Genomic DNA, 13989 nt, shown 5'->3' on the forward strand with positions numbered 1-13989 from the left:
GGAGAGATTGTGAGGGATTTCACAATTCGCTCAAATACCAATGGACTTGGTCTGCGATCGAATGCTATAAAAGATTTGTGCCCCCTCATCCTTCACCAATTGGTCGTTAGATGGATCGGTAAGACGTACGGTCCAACATAGACGATTCTCTTGTAGTAATCACCGATTTCTGTTATTAATTATTTATGTTGAATGTGAAACCATAAGCGGCCATCATTCCACACTTAAGTCGTTACAAATCATAGATACGTGCAAGTATTTGTAGCCATTGGTCCAAACATCATAACAGCCACAGGATTTCTCATGTTAGTTATCTTGTTGATTTATAACAGTTTCTCGTTCCCTAATGTTAAATATGTATTCTATGAAGCCTTATCTACTGCTCCCATGACCTTTTGGGGAAATATCATTTCTCAGTCCAACAGTTTTAATCAATCATTTCTGTATATCTCAAAATTCTCAATCATTCAACTGTCTGATTGGATATATGAACCTACTTCGTAGTGGAATACCCAAAATTATTTTTTGAACCAACTTTCCACTTGAACATAGTGAACTAAGTAGTTGTAGATGGAGTAGGTGAACATGTGAATCTATATGTATCATCAGATTGATTCTCTACAATTCTGGCTATAGTAATATTTTGTGATTATCGAATTTTTACTAGCAAACTTCTTCTAGTATAATATATGATGGTTTTTAGACCCCTTAAAAACACAATTGGATTAACCTAGGTAATTAGCCAAGTTGTTACTTAGTCCAAATTCCAAATCTAGGTTATCACAATCAAACAATCATATCATGCATAGCAGTGAAAAATAAAAAACACAAAGATATGATCACCCAGGAAACCAAACCGGTAAAAACCTGGGGAGGATTTAACCTAACTATCCTCAAGGTAAACCTGAATCCACTATCTTGAAAGAATCGAAGTTCATACAATAAGACTTACAAGCCTCCACGCTCGACTTCTTATTGCTACTCACCAGTAGAACTTATTAACACAACCACGTGCAAGCTCCGAATCCACGGATTCCTTCTTTCTTGGATTCACCACCAGATACAAGCACACCCACTTGTGTTTCTTTAAGTTTCAATGGTAGTAACTGAGTTGATCATTAAGGTGTAGATAATATCTACTCCTTAAAAACCTTAAGTTTATGTAAAGGAAAGCTCCTCTAGATCTCACAAGAGATTTACACAAACAGCAATATGAGTAACACTAAAACGTGGATAGGGTTTGCCTTTTATACTTAGGACAAATTAGAAAACCCTAAACGTTTTAAACAAACTAAGGCTGAGTTGGAAATCTGCAAAAAAATGCATTCTGCCCGAGATTCGATTGATCGAGCCAGGCCGAAATGCACAGTAACTTCTGCATTAGCTTGATTCTAACTTTACATAAAAGATACAACTTTAAGCAAGTCTAAACACTACTAAACATATTGTTTTGATCATGGTTTGCCAACAATACACATTAGAGTTCTAAATACATAAAAACCTAAATCTTTAGAACCTAACAATATATATAAGAATGCATAGTTTCATGGTGACTATAGTGGAAGAGGGGAAATTTCTTGTTTGTTAAAATTAAAGGAGAAACAGAAAAATATAGAGAGAATTGTAGTAAGCATAAGCAATGAGAGAAAGAAAGAGAGAACACAAAAGGTTATGTGATTTGGCTTGATGGTCTATGTTCATGGGTAAAGCCCTTGACAGTTACATATTTGATATTAGCACTCTATGTTGTACAATGAACTCTAGTAGGGTATATATACAAACTATAATAACTAGGGTTAGTGCATGTGAACTTATTGCATAATCGAGTCTCTTGTGCCAATACATAAATTAATATAAACCCAATATCTATCTTTTAATCGGGTCAGGTCAGAGCGTTGGATTTGAGTCACATTGATGAATCAGATCAAGCTAGATTCAATCCTAAAGAGACACTACAATGTGGTAGTTGTTTTATAGATGACGTAGCATGATGATGTCATGCTACCATAAGGGTTGATGTGGTAGTTGTAATAACTTAAGAAAAAAACACTAACCACATCTACGTTATACTTCAAAATGACTAGTTTAGTCGCAATTGAAGTTTTTTATAATTGTTAGTAAAATTAATTAAATCATTTATCTCACATTTTGTGTTCCACTATATACTTTACCAATTATGGTGTATCATATGGATAATTTTTCTTTTTCATGTTAAACTTTGATTATTTTATGAGAAAATTCAAGTGAATATATACATGACACACTATAATTGGTGGAGTATAAAGTGGAACACAAAAAGTGGGATGTAAAATTAGTACTCTATGCATGCATGTGAAGGTATTAAATGGAACACACAAGTTACATGTATGTACATACACCCAAAGTGGTCTCTCTCTCTTTCTCTCTCTCTCTCTCTCATGATCTTGAACTCATAGCTGGTTAGTTAATTTAGGCTGATATAACTTCAAAGTACAAGCCTTCAATAAACTCCACGGTGCTGATTACTAATCTCTCTCTCTCTCTCTCTCATGATATTGAACTCATAGCTGGTTAGTTAATTTAGGCTGATATAACTTCAAAGTACAAGCCTTCAATAAACTCCACGGTGCTGATTACTAATCTGAAGAGGAAATGGAAGTGACTATAGCCAAGGCTTTAGAATACTTCAATAGCGCACTCGGCACACCATTCTGTACAATGAGGATCTTATCATAAACCGCACTGTAAGGACTTTTTCATAAGATCTAAGAGAATTCTATTTCACTAGAAACCACACAATTCGTTCATCTCATAATTTCTAAAATATGCTACATAATACCAATACCATAAACCTATAAATATTTCTCTATTACATGCTCAGTGTAAAGATGTCTGTAATTATGCCTCTTCTAGTTCTAGGTGGTCCTTATTCCCCATGTTTCTTGCAGAAAATAAAAGATGTTCAAGAAGTTTATAAAGCCTCCACAGATGGTATTGACAAGCCGGAAAATTAAAATACACAAAGGGCCATTGTTGGACCACATTATGAACTGGGAAGATGTTAACAAGACACTTACAGCAACAGCTTATGAAATCTTTTTCCATGCAGATTACTAAAAAAAAGTCCGCTAACTAATTTTGGAATGGTTGAAAAGGTTTGGCTGTCACACTAGACACCATGTACATGTGAACTAATCAGTTTGAATGATAAGCAATTGTTTAAAAAGTGCAAGTAGCTCTGCGTTTTCTGGTTTGTGTTTGTTTGTGTAAGTCTAGTCACTAGTGTTATTGCTTGGTGGTTACATATTATGGTAAATGTTGTCATAGTTCAACTGGGTGTTTACTGGACCATAGACAGGAGCTATAACCGTTTATGTTTTGGAGTTCATAAAATTTGTTTTATGTTTGGGGCTTTACAAAAGAAATTTGACATGGGTCCAAGGACCAGACCTAGAATTTTTTTCAGGAGAGTCTAGGGCTGTAAATGAACCAAGTCATTCATAAATAGATCAGGCTTGATTTGATAAAAAGTTCGTTCATATTTATTTGTTTATAAACAAGTCAAGCTTAAGCTTTAGTTTTAAGCTTGTTTAATAAACGAGCCGAGCCCATGTAAAAAATATTGTTCATGAACAAGCTTGTGAACACCAAAACTCGATACAAAAGTAACAAAACAAGTTGAGTTTAAGCTTATTTATGAGTTTGGTAATAAAAATGATATGAGCTTGACAAGTAAACTCATATCTTTCTAAAATTTTAATTAATTATAAGTTGAGACTACTCATCCAAACGAAATAGGCTAGATAATAAACTTGATACAGGCTTGATAATATACTTATGTTGGATCTCAAGTTCAAAAGCATGATATTGAGTTTGAGTTTGGGCTTGATATCGAGCTCGAGCTTGGCTTGACTAATGAATCAAGTCAAACCAAGCCGAGTTCAAGCTTTTATACTTTATAACGAGCTCAAGCTTAAACATTATTTGTAGGCTTGTATCAAGCTTAAGCCAAGCTTGAACATTCACTACTCAACAAACCTCGGCTCGTTTACAGCCCTACAGGAGACCAACCTAAATATATCAAAAATATTTTTAATCCAAATTATATAAGGGACAAGATCAAATTACATTTGGTGTAACTTTAAAGTAGTATTACATTCTCTAATAACTTTTTCTTGAATTAATATTTTGCATGATCTTACCGTTGGATATTATATGCATGATGTTCTTACCACCCATGCTGAATTTTGTGTCACATATGTTATTTACCATTAGATTTAAAAACTAATCTTTTATTTATAATTTTGAAATATAGAAGTGTAGAATTTAAACATTTGATAAATGACAAAATTATAGATTATTTCTAATCATTTTGAAATATTTCAAATATGTAGGGTATAAGAAGAATGTTCTAAATGTGGATTTGTGAACATTTCATCCAATAAATTTGTAAATTGTGAAATATATTTTAAATCATATTGATCACAATTATTATTGTTTTAACATTTTAGATCATCGTAAAAAAATAGATAAAGATTTTTTGTTAAATAATTTAGACATTACACCGAGTATACTATTATTTTTTGTAATTTAGAAACATATAAAAGAACTAATCCTTTTAAAATAATTTAAAAAATAAATGTTACCTTACATGGCCAATTATATACAATTTTGTCCAAGAAGAACGAGAACTCGAACTCAACAGAGCCTAAAAGAACTAATCCTCTAGTTTTGTCCAAGAAGTAGAATAGTCGCTTGGTGAAATTTAGTTCATAACTTCATATAAGACTGTCACCATCTTCTCCATAAAGAACGAGAACTCAGCAGAGCCTCAAAGTGAGTCGACTCCTCTTGAAGATTGAGAACCTGAAGGTTGAGAACGAAACTAGGGGAGTTAAAGATGAAACTCGAGGATAATAGAGACCAAATTAAGCGAGAAGAAAATGAAGCCAATTGAGGTCAAAATCTCATTATTGAAGAAAACAACGTTGGATTGCAATGTAGAGGACTTGATTCTAGAACGAGCTATCATCTTCACACAGGTGCTAGGGCTTAATGAAGGAGTTCATGAAATCAAATCTCAAACAAAACTTTAAAAAGCAACCAAGTGTGCAGATAATGCCTTGTTTAACTTCAAGAGCCAGAAACTTGATGAATCTAATTCAAAGAGGAAGTAGAAAATGAGAGGTTGAGGCACTCAAGTGTCTATTTGAGAATAACTTATTTAGATATTTTTTGAAATTTTTTTGCTGAAAATGTATTAAAGTATACTTGTATCTTGAAAAAAATATGAAAAAGTGAAAAAATGCAGGAAAAAATAAGGTTTTAAAAAACTATATATAAAAGCAAAAAGATAAAAGCAAAAATTTAAAAGCTAATACTAAAAGCTTGTGCCAAACACACAAGTGTAACTCAAAGGATCTTAGCAAGTCCGTTCTCTCCATTTTAAGATACCGACCTCCCATCTCTCCATTCTATTGTTAGAGTGGTTCGAAGATTGAACTATAGCATAGGTTCATTAAAGTGTGGCTTTCCAAACTGTTTTCTCTATAGTTTTTTCATTTTTTAAAAATCATAAACTGTGAACAACCTTTTAGTTGTTTTCAATTTTCTTTGCATTTTTAGATCTGGATTTTTTTTTTTTTTTTTTTTTTTTTGGTTAAAAAAAATTTCTTACCTTAAAAAGAGAAAATTGTATTTATGAACCAAAAATTGGAGAAAAAACAGTTATTTATAATATGGGTTTATTGTAATAATAAAAAATGCTACTAAGATTTATCATGATGAAGTTTTCCATGAACAAACAAAGAATATTGAGATTGATTGTCATTTCATTCATCATTATACTTTTCATGGACTTCTCCTCCTTGACTCTATCTCTTCCATAGATCAATTCATTGGTATCCTCATCAAGTCTCTCTCCCCTTATCATCTGTGTACTTGTTGAGATTTGCTATTGAAAAGTTTTGTTAGAGTAATAAATTTAGCACTCAGGAAAGAAAAGTATTTTCCAACCTAAATACATTGTAATAAATCTCATTACATTGAAAGAATCCTCACTTTCATATTGTGGGATTTTTTTGGCTATGCACTCGGTATTGGGATTTGATTTCATATTGTGGTGTTGCTGGGTGTTGGGTGTTGCTGGGTATATTGTGTTTGGAAAATAAGAAAGTGCAAGAATTCTAAAGAAAATAAAAGAAAGTGAGGATTCTTTTAAAAATTCATTTTCTTTATTTTTTTCTTTTAATTAATCTTTTCATATTTTTTTTGTCTGACATGGATTTCTTTTATTATTAAAATGCTGATGTGGCTTTTATAATATTTAATTAATTGATTTTATTTTATTATGTTAGCCACATGTGCGCCAACAAGCCAGACCGTTTGCCACGTAAGCATCCTTTAGTGAGTTAACGGTAGGGACTAAATTGACTACAAGTTGAAAGTAACATGGACCAAATTGACTGCTACTAAAATGTAGGAACCAAATTGACTGCTCAAGAAAAGTGCAATCTGCAGGTCTTGATAGTTCCTTGACAGAAACTCGATTTGTCAAGATTCATTAAAACTCGACACATGTCTCAATCTATCGAGCTTACGGGATTCAAACTATAGCCAGTAACATTTTTATTCTAAAAGGCTATTTGTTTATGGGTTTGTATAATTCTTATTGGACTAAGAAAGCTCAAGGTTTGTGTAAATCTATTTGGAATAGGATAGCCCATTAAGCTCTTATTTAAAGGAGGTAGAAAAAGAAAAACCCAACCCTAGGGAGCTTCATAAGTTTTTTTGAAACCCTAGCCTCCTCCTACAGAAGAAAGAGTTCTTGCTGTGTTTCTTGTACGCCTTTGGATTCTGTACCTAACTAAAGTCTCTTGCACCAATATTGAAGATCTTATTGGTGTTTCTATGTGAAGCTGCTGCAAATCAACTACAACAATCAAAGGGTTGTTGTGGAGTTAGTCACGTACTGGGATTCATGCAAAGGAGTAAGCCGCGTACTAGGATCCATGCATCGATTGGTTAGTCACGTACTGGGAGCCATGCATTGAAAATGAGAGATTGTCACTACAGAACAAGTTCAATTGTGTATTGGGGTAAGAGTTCAACTGTAGGTTGGTATAAGGTATTGTGATTCATTTACTTGTAACTACTATTGTGATAATAGTGGATTATCGGGAGTGATGATCTTAAATTCACTCAGTGGGGTTTTTGTCATGTAAGTTTTCTCCATCTGTCAACTTTATTTTCCACTGCATATTAATTTAGTTGGTGATTTTTTTGTGCTACCACGTGTTTTGCATGTTAATTGGATTAATTAATTAACTTGGCTAATTAATCAATTAATTTATCACAATAGATCAATACGTTTTTGGCCTATCAAGTCTTACACTTCTGTCCAAACTCAAACTTTTTTAGATTTATTACACTGTGTTTGAGAGGAGATGTTAGCTATACACTTGAGCCCATTATGCCTAAACATGTCGTAAAGCCAACCTATTCTTACAGGTCATGTATCTTAGTCTTGATAAGATTTTTTTTTTTGGTTAATAGACGTTATATTCAACAAAGAAGAAAATTACATACTGGCCACAGAGGCCAAAGTATTGGCTACCTGCCTATAACAGTACAGTCCATTTCTATCAAATACAATATATTTATCTAAAATTTATTTCACTACCTTTTCACATATCCCAAGAGTGGAATTTGTATCCCCAAGTTTTTGCTTCTCATTGCATTTGGGGTTAGGAATAGTTTATAATAATACCTCAATATTACAAGATTTGGTAGATGCACTATACCATCCAAAAAATCAGAAAACATTGGGCCGGCCTAAAGATAAATATTCCTTACATATATATACAGCACAAGACAACTGACAACCAAAAAGAAAAGCACAACTACAGAAGATAATTACTAAAGAATCCCCAAAAATTGGTTTCTCTCGAATCTATACTCCTTTTCCTTTCTCACAAACATCGGGAGTACTTATATAGTTGGCTGGTTAGAATTTAAATTAAGGTTGGAATTGAAATACGGTCAAGCTAGCGGTCAAGCCACTATGAAAATCTTTCTGGTTTCTCTGCTCTAAGTGCACGGTTGAGGTTTAACGTTTTCTTCCTCTTTTAAGAAAGTTGGCTGGTCTCGCAATTTTAAGGTACAACTTTTAGAATAAGGATACAATTTTTTTTTTCGGATTATTTTTTCCACAATTTTTTTTTTAGAGAATTTCAATCAGACTAAGACACCAATCAATTTTTGGTGTAGGCGGAAATCGAATCCTAAATTTCTTATTCAATTATCAGAAACTTTACTGGTTGAACTAATTGGAACCCACTTTTTCCACAATTGTTGATATCATTTAATATGACATAATCAAAATAATATTAATTAGTGATGAGCTATGATGAAAATAATGTTGCTCCAATCACAATATACCAATTTGTAACAAATTGTGAAAAAGATGATGTCCCTAGCATTACTTGAAATTTTATTAACAAAAGTACCACATACTTGGGGAACCTTTTTGAAAGGAATAAATACGAAATTCTTTGATCTATAAGATGCAAAAACAGAGAAAAAATATGCACAAAAAAAATCACACAAGACAGTATTTATATAGTTCGGTAATTTGCTTACGTCTACAGAGTTGCAAGGATTTCACTATTCACAAGGAAAAAAAATATAGGATGCGATAATACAATTTTCTCTCTAAAAAATAACACAAAACCGAATCAAATACAATTACACTCCACAAAGCCCAACACTTTTTAGATTTCATTAGCTAAGACCCTAATGTTTATTCCTAGCTAGGTACCGCAAACTTTAATACTAATTAATCTATGGTGAGTGTAACTCATTATAATGAGTTTAGAAGAAATAAATATAGACAAATAAATCAAAAATCACACTCAACATCCATGGACGGTGTCTAAGTGAAATTTCACTATTAAAAAAAAAAGCAATAACCCAAAAAGGACTTTCACAAAATCCAAATTCTAAATACACCCCAAAAACTCTATTAATTAACAAATGCTACAACTTGAAGAGAAAACAAAATACAAGAACGTTAATATATAAACTAAAAAGTCGGCTACTGGCTAGTGGGGAAAGATTTAAGTTAATATTCAAGCCATTAGCCACCTACAACAGTTTATTTTACTAAGCTTCTCAGGATTTGGCTTTTGTATAGTACATATATAGGAATTGTTTTAGACTGTGGTGTATCAGTCGGGTCCCAATAGTGTGAGTTCTGCACTTTGTGTCTGCACATGCTTCCCTCTTGTGAAAGGAGGCTCTTTCTAAAACCTAACAAATAGGTGGTGGGATAGATATCATAGAAATCCTGGTGAATATTGAAGATTTGTGAAGTAAAACTTTATATATACAAGAGTAATAGCTCAAGTAAAAATATACGCATAAGGTAAAAAATATATATATATATATTAATATTACATGAAAATCAAGATATAATTACCACACCATTTTGGACGAATATTCAATAATCTTGGGTAAATATTCCAAGGTCGAAATTGACTCTTCCACTCTTTGTAGGGTTAGTTGTATTAAGCCATGTGCCGACTCATGTGATCGAAGAGTCAAAGAAAGTCCAGCCGCTAGATTGGGAATTAAAAGTCTGCAAAGTACAAAAATATATAATGGGGTTCATCAGAGTTCGGAGGCATGTATGTGGCTGGAAAGCTGACCTTGTCTCGCTAAAAATCTTAACATCTTGAGTGAAGCACGCACATTTTTTGTTTAAAACGAGAATAGTGGGGTCTAACACCCAACTTGCCATCCACAAAAGTTTTAGTGATTATATATGGGTTTTGTCAAGGAATATACTAAGAGCATAAATTAAGGTGTTTTATGTGAGAAATGATGGTATAAATATGTAGAAAATAAGATGAATTAATATTACCATGCAAAACTTTGATCTTATTAATAAACAAGACTTCAAAACAATTTTTGCACACACCAGGTTATAAATATTGCATTTTTTTTTTATTCTTCTTTTTTTTAATAAATTTTTTGATCAGTGTAAATAAGAGAATTTGACCTAAACAAATCACCTTAAAAAGGATGCGTGACACTTGACTATACAAATACCGGCTCAACTGCTTTAACAATCATTACCTTATTTATAAAGTAGAGAAATTAAACCCTATAATATTGGTATCCATGAGAATTATCCTTGGATGTTCTGCTAGCTCTGTACTACACTTGTATTGTTAAAATGAGTGCAAATGAACGGTTTGCATGGGGCCATGCACACTTTTGACAGGGCATCCTAACCTAAGGTATGCAATATACAATCTAGCCATATGAGAGAAAGATTTGAAATTTATATTAATTATAACTTAAAAAACGTTTCCCACTGGTATGGAATTCCAACATGTAGTGGCAGCTCCAGGAATTTTGTTTAGGGGGGTCATTAAAAATTTTTAATAAAAAAGAACTTGAATATATTGAATTATCAATAAAATAAAATTAATACATGAAGTTTTATAATTTTCTTCTACAAGTTTTCAAATTTTAAATTGTTATATGATAGTTCATTATGAGTATCTCTGCCCAATGTGGGTAGCTATGACTATAAAGCTATGACTGTTTTATTTTGTTAAGTCTATCTAACATTTTTATTTTTATGCAGTTGTTATTATCTATTTGTTATTTTTTTTATAAAATATTTTAAACTAAATAACTAAACTAAACTCATTAGCTTTGTATTAATTATTGAGTCACACAACCACACTCCTTCATATATAAACTTATACACTTTATGTCTACTTAACGAGCCAAATGCTTGGATAATCACTAACTTTACAATTTTTTTCTTAAATTTCACTAATTTTATATAAAAAAAAAAAGTTATTATAACATGATAACAATACACACATATGTAACAAATCATCTCTATTTCCTAATTATTAAATTATATAAATTTATATTGTACACACATATGTCCACACACATCATAATTCACACAAATAGCATTATAACAAAAAGTAATACACGCTATCAATATTAGACATACTCACACACATTATATAAATTTATAAAAAAGAGTGATACTTACAATTCATAAACACTTACTCTTTATTCTTAGAGTTAGAAATACTTGTAATAAAGATATGCAAAATTTAAGTCAGGATGTGTAAAAATATTTTTAAAAATAAATTAAAGTATTAAACTAACAAAAATAAATAATTATTTTATATATATACTTTTTTTTTTTTTTTGGAAGTCAGGGAATTCATTTAAACCCCTTGAATATAGAATAGTGCCGCCCCTTCCAACATGGACTGGCATTTCTATAAATACATCCTCAGGTGGAAGGGCTTATGCAACACATGCTTAGTTGAGTCAAGATCTAAGAAAATTTCTTGCTTACTTAGCTGATTCTAAAGCACTAAGCAAGTTACTTGACTAGCTGTTTTAAGCTCAAGGAAACTTCTTTGCTCTTGCTTAGCTGATTTAATTAAAACTCCCTCTTCTCAATCTCTCTCAAGTCTCAACCAAAATGGCCCAAAGCAAGTTAATCTCTGCTTTTCTTTTCCTGGTTTTCATTCTCTCCCAACAAATTCAGTCCATCGAGGGAAGGCATTTGCGTGAAGGGAAGAAGAGTAATGAATCCCAAACCCTCCAAACTCAAACTAAAATCTATGAAACAGAATCTATCATTCATGGCGATGTGTTGCATGGTGATGACAAATCAAACGAAGAGATTACTAGCGAGTCTACTCCTACACCACCAACCGTCAGAGAATCTCAGCTGCCTCCTCCTCCCAATCGTGGTGTCGATGACTTCAGACCCACAGCTCCAGGTCACAGCCCTGGTGCTGGGCATTCCATTCAAAACTAAGGCTACTAATGTCCTAGACTTCCTGCATGTTCATGCATATATATATAATTTCTCATTCCATGCACGTTCAGTCTGTTTCTCATTCCTGTATTAATGGCCTTGGTTGTGTCAAGGAAAATAAATAAAAGTTTGCATTTATAATCTACCCTCTATTTATGGAATCAAAATTATTATATATGGCTTCGGATTTTTATTCATCCTAGAACGAGTGGGGTTCGTAACTTTATTGATGTGAATGTGAATACATAAATAGGGCAACATTAAAAATGTGGCAAATGAAACTAATGGTGGAAAATTAATTCTAGAAACTACTAGTGACCAACTCAACATCCAAACCATCCAGTTTATATATCCAAGTTCAGCAACTAAAGGGAAACAGATTGAGCATAAAAATTTTCTAACCGACCTTCATTTTTTTACTTTTCTGTTTATACAAGTTTATTTCTCTAAAAAAAAGTTTCCTAGGCGAAACTTTGTTTTACATGACCCAACCTGGTGGTGGGCCACCCATATATATAGCTATGGAGAATTACCAAGCGTACGACGTGCGTAATTATTTGTGAAATCACTATTACTGAAGCAACCATATACGTTGTAGTTGAGAAGCACCCACCATGCTAATCAATTACTCTTTGATATTCCCCATGATCTACCACAAAATTTGCACATTTACATTAGACCTAATGCTTTCCAGTCAATAGCCTTATAACTCACACTTCTTAATGGCCTCTGGTTAGGATATCAAATTTCTCATTTTCTATAACAACTACCAAATTTTCAAAAAAAAAATTCACCTTAAAAATCACATTTATACTACTCTATAAAATTTTATTTCTTAAATTTAACTTTGTATTACATCATTTAAAATTTTAAATAACATGACATAAATACATTTTTTAATATGAACTATGAAATGAGAAATATTTTCCATCAGCTGTATCCAAAATCGTGGCCCCAAAGAAGCCCAAAGATTCCATTGGCTAACGCTTTCAATAAGGAAAGCATTTAACTTGCTGTACACCAGTGTCTGAAAGCAAGCGATATACCTTCATAAAATGATAATGATCGCTTCATTCATATGATGATTTCTCTGGTTAGACTTTAGATATGTCATGTCAAGATCACTTGTTTACCCTTTCTTATTTGTTAGCCTAATTTAAGGTGCAGTTTCAGCAATTGCATAAAGTTACAAACTTCAAAAAAATAAAAACTACAAATCAAAAGTATAAGTTTTTTTTTCCTAATTGATGTGAACTGGAGTACAACTATATTTGTTCAATCATGTCATGATTGAAAATCATTACATAATTTGAAGTAGAAGGTAGAAATTAATGACATGATTCTTTTTTTTTTTTTTTTAAAGAATCATGTCATTAATTTCTACCTTCTCCTTCAAATTATGTAATGATGTTATTTTAAAGTGAAATGTTAATGGGTGTTCTTAAAGTACTGGTTAAAAATCTAATTAAAGAAAATTTTTATGAAAAAAAAAAAAAAAAAAAAAAAAATTAATGTTTTAATAACTTTTTTCATTTTTTATAAAAGTAATGTCTAAACTTTTCTAAAATAAATTGTAAGACACTTGTTAACATGATCTCTTTTATAAGCATATTTTGCCTAGATATCATTTGAAGTCTAGGGCAGCTAGTCTCTACCAGAGAACAGTCTCTCTCTCTCTCACAGTTACCTAGGCAATAACAAGTACCTAAGATGCTTTCCTTCAAACCTTGCAATAACTTTCACCTAGACTAAATCTTTTCAATCCAAGGTTTCAACTTTCTATTGCTATGACATGCTCTCTTCCAAGTTCCATGAGCCGAGATTTTGCACGCCATCTGACTTCTTATTACATCGTCAATTCCTTGTGAGAGACTGACATGAACACGTTTGTCTTAAATTCCTAGTGGTAGAAATGCTATGGTCAGAGGTTTTGTCTCCCTGCCGACCATATTACTATTTACGCTTAAACGTTCAATGAAATACTTGATAGATTCATTGAAGTTTTATGGAAATCAACAAGACGTATAGCTTTGGCTAGCTATGACAGTCGTAGACAAAAAGTAGTATAGGTGCATTAACCGCGCAATAAATTAAAACTAGTCGTAGTGAATGATTACAGAAGATCTTGAAACGATTGGGATTCA

The 13989-nt window shown here is 32.2% G+C and overlaps 1 protein-coding gene and 1 pseudogene across 1 annotated transcript; both read left to right on the forward strand.

Annotated features, from left to right (window-relative positions):
• Window positions 1-3096, forward strand: part of LOC115950312 — an 88274-nt pseudogene extending 85178 nt beyond the window's left edge.
• Window positions 3097-11503: 8407 nt separating this feature from the next.
• On the forward strand, window positions 11504-11845 carry LOC115950313 (precursor of CEP3-like). The gene has a single exon (XM_031067530.1). The coding sequence runs from the start codon at window positions 11504-11506 to the stop codon at window positions 11843-11845; it is 342 nt and encodes a 113-aa protein (XP_030923390.1).
• The last annotated feature ends 2144 nt before the right edge of the window (window positions 11846-13989 follow it).

Source organism: Quercus lobata, chromosome 6, assembly GCF_001633185.2.
Source record: "Quercus lobata isolate SW786 chromosome 6, ValleyOak3.0 Primary Assembly, whole genome shotgun sequence".
Classification (NCBI taxonomy): Eukaryota; Viridiplantae; Streptophyta; class Magnoliopsida; order Fagales; family Fagaceae; genus Quercus; species Quercus lobata.

What these genes read in the sequence shown, in the direction of transcription:
- LOC115950313 (XM_031067530.1), top strand. Translation starts at nt 11,504, where the DNA reads ATGGCCCAAAGCAAGTTAATCTCTGCTTTTCTTTTCCTGGTTTTCATT.